The sequence below is a fragment of the Mus caroli genome, chromosome 16 (genome assembly GCF_900094665.2).
Source record: "Mus caroli chromosome 16, CAROLI_EIJ_v1.1, whole genome shotgun sequence".
NCBI lineage: Eukaryota > Metazoa > Chordata > Mammalia > Rodentia > Muridae > Mus > Mus caroli.
Window position 1 is genome coordinate 34,938,326 of NC_034585.1, and position 11,163 is coordinate 34,949,488.

Consider the following 11,163-nt stretch of genomic DNA (forward strand, 5'->3'; position numbering starts at 1 on the left):
GGGAGGCGCTATGGGGGACTTTTGGGATAGCATTGGAAATGTAATTGAGGAAAATATGTAATAAAAATATTAAAAATTAAAAAAAAAAATAAAGAAAACAAGCTGAATCTGTTTTCTGTTTCTACCAACCCATAGCATCATTTTAATAAATGTCAAAATACCAGCTTACTGAGAGAGAGAGATTACTGCCTAATCACTAAAAAGAAGAAAGAGAGAGAGAGAGGAGCAAGCCAATAAGCAGCATTCCTCCAAGGCTTCTATTTCAGTTCCTGTCTCCAAATTCTTGCTCTGACTTCCCTCAGTAATAGACTGTTACTGGAAGTATAAAATGATGTAAATCCTTTCATCTCTTTCTGTTACTACTATTGAATCATGTTTAAGGAGATAGCATTTAAAGATAAATTAAGTTATTGGGGATGTTACTTCAAGAAGCCTATTTTTTTGTAGTGTGTGGTATTTGTTTTCTACATCTGTGTATTCCTTTTTCACTTTAATCCCATTTTAACTAGAGATATAATATGGACACACCTTTATATTCAATATACCTATTAAACTGAAGAAGCAAAAAGCATTTTCTGTGTATGACTGGCTAATGGGGATAGTGGGCACTACTTGAAAAGCTTTACATAATCAAAAGTAGAAAAGAATATACCATTGAAATCACCACGTAGCAAATAAAGAAGGTGAGCTTATAAAAGCAATTGAAATTTAATAAATGGCAGTGATTATATCTGAGGAAATATCTACTATGATTAGCAACCCGTAAAGGACTTGAAGTGTGTTTCCTAACTCAGAAGGCAAGAAAGGAACTTTTCAATGAAGCAACAAGAAAACTTTTAAAATGGACATTTATGAAGAAAAAAAAACAATTAAAATTCTTAGAAAAAATATACAGTAGTCTCCCATACCAACTTATGGTATGTCTTTACTGGGTTTCAATTACTCACTATCAACTGTGGCCCAGAAATATTACATACAAAATTCTAGAAATAAATATTTCATAACTTTTAAGTTGCAGCCCATTCTGAGTATCATGATGAAATCTTGCATTGCCCCATCCAAAACCTGAATGGGCCCTTGAAGGTGGTGCCCAGTCCCTGGTCCCTGCCTTCCTCTGCTCCCTCATCTCCTGGGAGCTTCTCTACTGCATATTCCTACCTGCCTGTTAATTACTTCGCAGTTGCCTTGATTGTTGTTCTTATTTCACTGTAACAAAATGCCTGACTGAAGTAACTTGAGGAAAGAACTGCCTCAGTTCTTGTGGTGAGAAGGCACGGGAAGCTTCGAAGTTCAGGGAGTGCTGTGTGGCAGAGACTAGTTACTACCTGGTCGGCGGCAGGAACCAGGAACTGAGTGGTACCCTCAGTGCTCTGCCACTAGTGACCCACTTCCTCCAGCTGGGAGCCAGGCATTCACAAAAGAACACATGGGAGAACAGAGCAACTTCATGCCAGTAAGTAGTAGAACTGAACAATACAAATGCTAGCCACAGCAACAAAAGCTGGAAGGGGATTGATAATCAGGGGAAGTAGATTTCAAAGCAAAATGATTGAAAGGAACAAAGAAAAATGCTTTATGTGAGTTAAGTAACACTCAGAAAGGAAGTTCTAGGAGTCAGAAGCTTGAATGTCTGCAGTGTAGCTTTTGTATACTGGCAGAAACCTGAAGGAACGTTGTGCTCATACAGGAGACTAGCATCCAGAAAGATGGCAAATGACAAACTAAAGCTTCGGAATGGTTCCTTTTACAAAGAAAGCCAGCTTGAACTCTTGTAATACATATAAAAGCAAGTAAGAGTAGGTCTCAAAGAAACAAAACTATGCAGAACACATTTAACAGCAAAGCTCTCAACAAAGTAATGGAAACTGTCTAACCCATGAGAAAACCAGCCAATGGTATGGAAACGGAATGCTTTGAGGATGTACACATGACCAAGAGCGACAGAAGGATGGTAGATACTAGATTTCACTCTAGCAAACTGCAGGTCTATAGATGGAAAGTTCAGATTGGTACCTTTTTCACACCGTCAAATTGTTTTTAACAAATTAAAATGTTGGCAAGGGGTATAGTTCAAGGTAGAGATAGAATCACCAAAGCAGGTCTGGGGGTGGGGGTGGGGGCTGCCTCCCGTGTAAGGTAGATGGCGACTGAGAAAGACACTCACGTCCACTCTGGCTTCTGCACACATACACATGCAAAAACTGCCCATCAGATAATTCTCATTTTGGATACTAGTGTAGTAGCCTTTCCCCACTTTAAAGCTGTTGTTTTATTTTACTTATGTGTTGTTTGAAATCTTCTTAAAAGAATGATAGTTCTGAGAAGAATAGCAAAACCAAAAGTGATAGTGGAAACCTTCCAAATACACTGTGTGTGTGTTTTATTTTTATTATATTGTAAGAGCTGACTACCACCTCCCTGAAGACATCTTTGAAAAGCAACCTTGCTACTGTCATCAGAGAACAGTGTTATGTGTAAGATGTTATTCCATGAAGTAAACCAGGATTACCTAGAAACTTCATAGTATGTACTGGTTTACATAATTTATTCAGATTGCCCCTGAAGAATGTACTTGTTATAGTAAGAACAAAGAAAAAATATAGAAACTTGGATATGAGTTTCTGCCCTTTTAGGAGGGTGAGCAGGACTTTTGGTTTCCGTGTTGCCAGTTTGTGAATGCATCTAACATAAGCATGCCAGCATGGACTCTCAGGGTACCTGTAACTTGGTAACTCCAGCCTTGTCTGGGGTCTTCAGGAAAAACTTTTATTTACAGATGTGCCCATAGAATCTTTAAAGTCCCCTCCTCTACCCAAAATATTTTCTCTTTCTCTCCATCTGAAGGGCAAGGTTCATAGCCCAGCTGAACTCATGGTACCCTGGGGTAGCCTTTCCGGTGAGAGCTGCTATGACCCTTATTCTTTGTCAGTGTGTTTGAATTGCTGCTCTTGTTTGGTAGGTAGTTTAATCAGGCAGTGTCTTACCTGGTAAGATACAGTATAAGATCCCTGGGGATTACATTCTCTTTTCTGGACACTGCCTGGCACATAGCAGATCCTGAGTAAGACATTTGATGAGTGAGGAGATGAACTGTGTCTATTACAGTAGAGATAGTGGAGTATCTTGACCAGCTTGTATTTATTCACTTTTTAAATTTTTGCTTTTACAGTTTAGAATGTTTATACCTTGGAGGAAACTTCATTAAAGAAATCCCACCAGAATTAGCAAATCTGCCTTCTCTGAATTACTTGGTGTTGTGTGACAACAAGATCCAAAGTGTGCCTCCCCAGCTCTCACAGTGAGTAGTCTTGGCCGTAGACAGACATCTGTGGTTAGGAACCACTGAGAGGAATTAAAGTATGCCAGTAATCTCAGCACTGGGGAGGTGAAACAGGAAAACCTTAAGTTCAAGACCAACTTGGACTACATAGTAAGATCTCAATTTAAATGGAAAAGAAAAATCGGTAGTCTCAAGAAAAGTTGTAATTAACAGACCCACAATGTGTTATGAGCTGAATAGTTTTCAGTTTTACTTTTAAATGCTCTGGTTTACTCAAAATATTTGCTCAGCTGTGTATGTGTGTGCCCTCATGTGCGTGCATATGAACACACACAGGTACAAGTGTGCATGCTCGTGTCACTTGCATGTGGAGGCTTGATAATGACCTGGGGTCCATTTGTTTCCTTTGAGATGGGGGAGAAGGTGTCTCATTGGTTTGGAATTTACCAGAAGGCCTCAGGGAGCTGGCTCCTCAGTGCTGGGATTACAAGTGTGCACTACACCTCACTTCTTTATTCTTTTTAACTGGCATTTTCACAATTGAACTTGAGTCTTTGTGCCTGCAAGGCCCAGGCTCTACTGACTGGCCCAATCGTTCAGTTTTCTTCTTGACACTTGAGGGTAGGGAGAGGCAGTAGGGAGCGTGCTCACAAAAATGGAGTAGTAATTTGACATAGCTTTCCTTGGGTCTTGTGGGACTTGACAATTTGTATTTGATCTTAAGCATTCCTGTCCTGGTGTGACTTTGTAATAAAAAGGATCATTATTCATAGTATACGTAAAATCTTTTTTATTGTATAAGTGATATGTCCTCTGGTGTCTTTAAATCTGTCATTTAGCTGACACAGAATACTTTATAAATGTTTTCAGTACTCTGAAGATCCCAGAGGGATAGTCTTTGATAGCATTTTTAAAACTGTATTCTGAGCTGGGTTTAGATACTTAATTTTTTATTTATTGACTCTAATCCTAATTGTTCATTTATATGGGAAGCTCAGAGCCTATATACACACACAGACCTGTTTGTACATAGAGAAGTGTATGTAGGTATAACTTTCTGCTATGTTACTCATCCATGACCTTTGGTTTCTGCGTGGCATTCACTCTAGGTTGCATTCGCTTCGATCCCTCAGTCTGCACAATAACTTGCTGACATACCTGCCTCGAGAGATCCTTAATCTTATTCACCTGGAAGAGTTGAGTTTACGAGGAAACCCGTTGGTTGTTCGTTTTGTTAGAGATTTAACGTATGACCCTCCGACTCTTCTGGAATTAGCTGCAAGAACCATTAAGATCCGAAGTATTTCTTACACTCCCTATGACCTTCCTGGAAATCTTCTTAGATACTTGGGTTCAGCCAGCAACTGTCCAAACCCAAAGTGTGGTGGTAAGTTGACCTGGGGTTGGCCTTCGTCACTCTCTTAGCTGTTTGTAAATTTTGATGTTGTATTGTTTTAATTAGCTCAGGCTTCTTTCACAGGAAGGCAGTTAGTAGAAAGTAAGATGCTTTGTCGCCTCAGCCTCCTTCTTCCTTAAAAAAGTCTTAATTTTAGAATGTCTGGCTGCTGTCCATGTGTATTTGAAAGTTCACTATTTATTGTATTAGGTTCCACTAGTTGATGCTTCTCACCCACCCACCGGGATGGCATATAGATATTTACGTTACAACTCATAACAGCAAAATTAAGTCAACGCTAAAATGATTTTCTGGTTGAGGATCACTGTACCATGAGAATTAGGAAGGTAGAGAACCACTGCGTTGGGTATGCTTGAAGATGTCTGAGAGCAGACTGAGTGGCTACCCATTTCTGGATGTACAAAAGAACTTTAAATCTATGGCTCAGGATTGATATTTAGAGCATTTGAAGAAACATCCTGCTTTTAAATAAGGTACTGGTGTGAAGACTAGTATAAGCACCAAGAAAATGTTGCATCATAATAATCAAAGCTGGGGTAAGATTCTGAAAGTCTTATCTTGTCCTGAGATATTATACAGGTGAAAGGGGAACAAACTAAATTTGTCTGATTGTTACAAGATAGAAAGACTGGGCATAGCCTGGCAGTGGTGGTGCACGCTTTTAATCCCAGCACTTGGGAGGCAGAGCCAGGCGGATTTGTGAGTTTCACAGAGAAACCCTGCCTCAAAAACAAACAAACAAACTGGGTGTAAAGAAGAGCCTTCTCCCAGCTGGCCTGGCTGCCTTCTCTCAGCAGGATGCATGCTGGGTCATGAGTATGCTAAGCCTTCCTCTGTGGGCCTCTAGCTTGAAGCAGGTGGTGACAGGGCAATGTTGAAACAAGGGTGTGGAGACTTGTAAGAGGTAGCATTCATACAGGGATTCCTGCTGAAATCGCCTATGTCCCGCATCCATCCTCTTCTGGAAAAAATCAGTAAAATAAAACCAGTCATTGAACATGCTTCTCTACTTCTACTACCCCAGGTTCCTTATTGAACTATAAGTTAAAAATCATGACATTTATAAGACACTTTTTCTTTGTAGAGTTTGAAAGTTTACAGATGAGAGTATTACAGGAAGCTAACATGGCTACTAGGATTTATTATAAGCCTATTGATGTCTCTTAATTTCTAAGTTGTTCAGAGTAGTAAACTATAAAGAGCTATGGGGGAGCCCAGGCCTGGCGGCACACACCTCTGTTCCCTGTACTCAGGAGGCATAGGCAAGTGGAGCTCTATGAGTAGGAGACCAGCCTCGTACACAGAGAGCTCCAGGCAGGCCAGGTCTACATAGTGAGATCCTGTCTTTATGAATGAATGAATGAATTTTTGAATATTTCGTCCGTTTTGTGATAGACAGTAGTTGGAAAGCTTAGATGCGTAAGATGCGAGGTTTGAGATCCTTCTTTAGAGAGACATTGTGCCACAAATCTATATAGTTTGGTTATACTGTAACCATAGGGATGGACTTTGTATGTTAGAGAATCTGTAAGGTATTTTTAAAGGTTCAGCTAGAGTCTGGCAATACAACAACCTTTGCTTTCCTCTTAGCTCTAGCTGTAGCTCTACTTCACTGAAGGGCCATAGTTGAGGAGCACTGAGTTAAAAACCAAATAAGAGAAATGGCAGTTTTAGTCTACCATAGTGTATTTGATTTTGTGTGAACTAAATGAGATCATCAGCTTTGCAGCGTGGAGATACAGAGCCTGCATAAATGTGAGATGACATTTTGTTAATGTCAGTTTTGCTCTCCCAGTCAGGGTGCATGTGTATTGATCCTAAACCCTTCCTTGGACGAGGTGGAGGCAAGAGGATCAGGAGTTCAAGGCCAGGCTAGAGTTTTATAGGCTGCCTGGGCTTTAAGTGACCTTGATTTCCCAAAGGATAAGAATAGATATAACAGTTACTAAAGGGGTTTCAAAAACTATGGCTCTTGAATTTTACTTCTTATATTCTTCTCCCCTTTCTGAAAATTCTTGTATGGTAGTTATTTCTTTAATCATTACTAAAGGAAGTGCTTTTTAGTCTCTGACTGTAGGATAGTGCTAGCAACGGGAGGTGGGGGCTTGGGGTGGGGGTGGGGGTGTAGAATAAGGGCACTTTACACATCCTGTAGTCTCTGACAGATACTGGCCCCCATGTAACGCAGAGAAAGTGTCCTGTCCTTTCTCAGCTGGCTCCTTTCAGATACATTGTCTTGCCTTTTTTCTTGTTTTCTAAAACATGATTAAGAGTATGAATGAATTATGTCACAGTGAACAAAGAAAGATTGCAAAAATCCTTTCTTTCCTCCTCCCCTCATAGATTCTAGGGACCAACTCCATTTGTCAGGCTTGGCAGAAGCACCTTTATCTGTTGAGCCATCTCTCGGGCCTTCCTGGTGTTCTCTTAGCAATCAGATTGCCACCTGGAACTTCTCCCGTTATTTCTCTGTGCTGCTCTATTAGAAGGAACTGTTGTAATACTTCTACTTAAGATTCCCAAAGAGAGTTTATATGTAATATATCTCCAAAATGCTGGAAAGGGGTTTTAAAAACTGTGGCTCTTGAATTTTACTGACTTCTTATATTCTTCTTTCCTCTAGGAGTCTATTTTGACTGTTGTGTCAGACAGATTAAGTTTGTGGACTTCTGTGGGAAGTACCGTCTCCCCCTCATGCACTACCTGTGCTCTCCAGAGTGCTCCTCCCCCTGCAGCTCTGCCTCACATAGCTCCACCTCCCAGAGTGAATCTGACTCAGAAGATGAAGCCAGTGTTGCTGCACACAGAATGCAGAAAGTCCTTCTTGGTTGAGCAGCAGTGGGTATTGAAAAATATTAAAACACTGAGCAGAAATGACTAAAAAGGAAATGGGTCTTGAAGTTGATTGGAGACCTGAGCGTTTTCATCTTGAGTGTCCATGTGTGAAAGACCTGCCATGATGTGAAAGAAAGGTTTTGCATTCTGTCTACACATTCGGCAGGAATGAGTCCAGTTCCCTGTTTAGATTCTTTGAGTGTGAATGGCAGTTCAAAATTCAGCTGATCGGTCTTAATTTTCATGTAAGTCTTTGAAGAAACACTAACAGGATGGCTCATTCTGAAGACAGGCATGCCTGTAAGCAGCCGGAAGTGGGATCACCTGGGACAGCTGAGTTGCATAAAAACATCATCACAGTTCTGTTACCAGGGTTGTCCTGGTTTATGCTGAACACTATACATAAAATGAGCCTTCTTCTTGTGTTCTTGTCCTGGACTATTGAAAGCCTTTCTGACCAACTAACTGGACAGTAAGGACTATGACTTTTAAATGGAAGATTAAACCAGCTCTTGTTTTGTGTGTTTGTTACTAACTTTATATAGTCTAGCAGTGATATGTTATAATAGTGCCTTAATCCTAGCAAGATTATGGAAGCCTATTATAGAAATTAGTTCAGAACAACCTACAACCTGACACTGTGTAAAACACTTGGAAATATACTTTAACCAATTAGTTGAACAATTGTATAGATAACACCTGGGTTCTGAGGGCCTGGAACTCTGTAGAATGGGCTGCTCTGGAACTCAGAGATCCACCAGGTGGGAGATCTTCCAGGTGGCAATTCCAGGGGTCCTCCACCTCCCTAGTTGCTGAGATTACAGGTGTACACTACCATCTGCTTCCTGCTTCCATGTCCATCTTAACTTCATTTTTGTTTATTACAATGATCTCTTCTAAGTAAACAGCTTTTACACTTAATGAGAATGAGAGGCTAAAGTCTTGATCTGTCTATTCAAAAGACAGAATAATAATTTTGGACCAAAAAAAATCTAGATGATGGAGTCCGCATCCACCCGAGAGCACAGCCTCCTTGCAGCTCCTCCGTTGCTGGTCCACACCCCCAGTTCGCCATGGATAATGATATCGCTNCGCTCGTCGTCGACANNNGCTCCAGCAGATGCAAAGCCGGCTTCCCCTCCATCGTGGGCCGCCCTAGGCACCAGGGTGTGATGGTGGGTATGGGTCAGAAGGACTCCTACGTGGGTNATGAGGCCCAGAGCAAGAGAGGCATCCTGACCCTGAAGTACCCCATTGAACATGGCATTGTCACCAACTGGGACGACATGGAGAAGATCTGGCACCACACCTACAATGAGCTGCGTGTGGCCCCTGAGGAGCACCCTGTGCTGCTCACCGAGGCCCCCCTAAGGCCAACTGTGAAAAGATGACCCAGATCATGTTTAAGACCTTCAACACCCCAGCCATATACGTAGCCATCCAGGCTGTGCTGTCCCTGTATGCCTCTGGTCGAACCACTGGCATTGTGATGGACTCCGGAGACAGGGTCATCTACACTGTGCCCATCTACGAGGGCTGTGCTCTCCCTCACGCCATCCTGCGTCTGGACCTGGCTGGCCGGGACCTGACAGACTACCTCATGAAGATCCTGACTGAGTGTGGCTATGGCTTCACCACCACAGCTGAGAGGGAAATCGTGCGTGACATCAAAGAGAAGCTGTGCTATTTTGCCCTAGACTTCGAGCAGGAGATAGTAACTGCCACATCCTCTTCTTCCCTGGAGAAGAGCTATGAGCTACCTGACGGCCAGGTCATCCCTATTGGCAGTGAGTGGTTCCGATGCCCTGAGGCTCTTTTTCAGCCTTCTTGGGTATGGAATCCTGTGGTATCCATGAAACTACATTCAATTCCATCATGAAGTGTGACGTTGACATCCGTAAAGATCTATGCCAACAGTGCTGTCTGGTGGTACCACCATGTACCCAGGCATTGCTGACAGGATGCAGAAGGAGATTACTGCTCTGGCTCCTAGCACCATGAAGATCAAGATCATTGCTCCTCTTGAGCACAAATACTCTGTGTGGATCGGTGGCTCCATCCTGGCCTCACTGTCCACCTTCCAGCAGATGTGGATCAGCAAGCAGGAGTAGGATGTGTCCAGCCCCTCCATCGTGCACCGCAAATGCTTCCAGGCGCACTGTTACTGAGCTGCGTTTTACACCCTTTCTTTGACAAAACCTAACTTGCACAGAAAAAAAAAAATAAGAGACAACATTGGCATGGCTTTGTTTTTGCTTTCGTTTTAATTTTTTTAAAAGGTTTTTTGTTTTGTTTTGGCGCTTTTGATTCAGGATTTAAAAGCTGGAACGGTGAAGGCCACAGCAGTGGGTTGGAGCAAACATCCCCCAAAGTTCTACAATGTGGCTGAGACTTTGATTGTACATTGTTTTTTTGGTTTTGTTTTTTTTTAATAGTCATTCCAAGTATCCATGAAATAAGTGGTTACAGGAAGTCCCTTGCCCTCCCAAAAGCCACCCCCACTCCTAAGAGGAGGATGGCCGAGTCCACGCCCTGAGTCCACCCTGGAGAAGATGATAGCATTGCTTCTGTGTAAATTATATACTGCAAAATTTTTTTTAAATCTTCCTCCTTAATACTTCATTTTTGTTTTTAATTTCTGAATGGTCAGCCATTGTGCCCCCCCTTTTTTTGTCCCCCCAACTTGATGTATGAAGGCTTTGGTCTCTCTGGGAGTGGGTTGAGGTGTTGAGGCAACCAGGGCTGGCCTGTACACTGACTTGAGACCATTTTAATAAAAGTGCACACCTTACCAAAAAAAAAAGAAAAAGAAAAAGAAATCTAGATGACAAGTAGTCTAAGAATATCTCCTTTACAATATTGGAATAAATGAGTGAAAGTTGGACATAGTTGTGCACACCTCCAGACCAACACTTGGGAGGTGGAGGCAGAAAATCAGGACTTCAAAGTTACTAGGCTTCATAGTAAATTTGAGGCCAACCTGGGCTACAAACATGAAAACTTGTCTCGATATGGATGGGGGTGGATTTTAACCATCAAGTGTGTCTCCTTGGTTCCTCTTTGTTACGAAACCATGACTTCCAACTACATAAACATGAGCGTGAAGCAGAGCCCATTATGTTCATCCACAGTAGAGTAGTTCACAGAGCTAGCTAGCATAATTGAACACTGAAAAAAGTATTACGAAAACATTAAATATATTGTATCCTTAAGGTGTGAAGAAAAATAGTAACANAAATTATTGTCATTGGAAATTAATAAATTTTACTAACTAGTTGATTGGGCAATTAAAAATACTAAAAGTATAAGCTAACATTAAAAAATATGTAACTCTCACTGCTGATCATTAACCAACCTGTAATAACAGGAAGCCTAGTTGGTAAGTGCCAAAAGTAGTTTCCCATTGTATTAGGGCATCAGGTGGTCTCTTAAAGGGTGTTTTATTAGAAGCCAACTGTATGCTCACAGTATTCGTGTGTTAGGTTTCTTGTATCTATTATTTTAGTAGAATATATTAGTAGGTTCTAGGGTAATTCAGGGTTTGTATGTGTGTGTATTACGTCATGAAACACAAGAGTTTCGTGGCTGCAGTTGTGAAACGCTGCTATAGTGAGTCCCCTTACCTTTCCCT

General features: G+C 41.5%; 1 protein-coding gene and 1 pseudogene across 1 annotated transcript in view; both read left to right on the top strand.

Moving 5' to 3' along the window:
- Window positions 1-9,755, top strand: part of Lrrc58 (leucine rich repeat containing 58) — a 16,093-nt gene extending 6,338 nt beyond the window's left edge. The window contains exons 2-4 of the mRNA XM_021184860.2: window positions 3,170-3,298; window positions 4,390-4,667; window positions 7,321-9,755. Of these exons, the coding sequence (XP_021040519.1) occupies window positions 3,170-3,298; window positions 4,390-4,667; window positions 7,321-7,529 (616 nt within the window). The 3' untranslated portion in view covers window positions 7,530-9,755. The remainder of the gene's footprint in view (window positions 1-3,169; window positions 3,299-4,389; window positions 4,668-7,320) is intronic.
- LOC110311516 lies at window positions 8,581-10,347 on the top strand (annotated as a pseudogene).
- The last annotated feature ends 816 nt before the right edge of the window (window positions 10,348-11,163 follow it).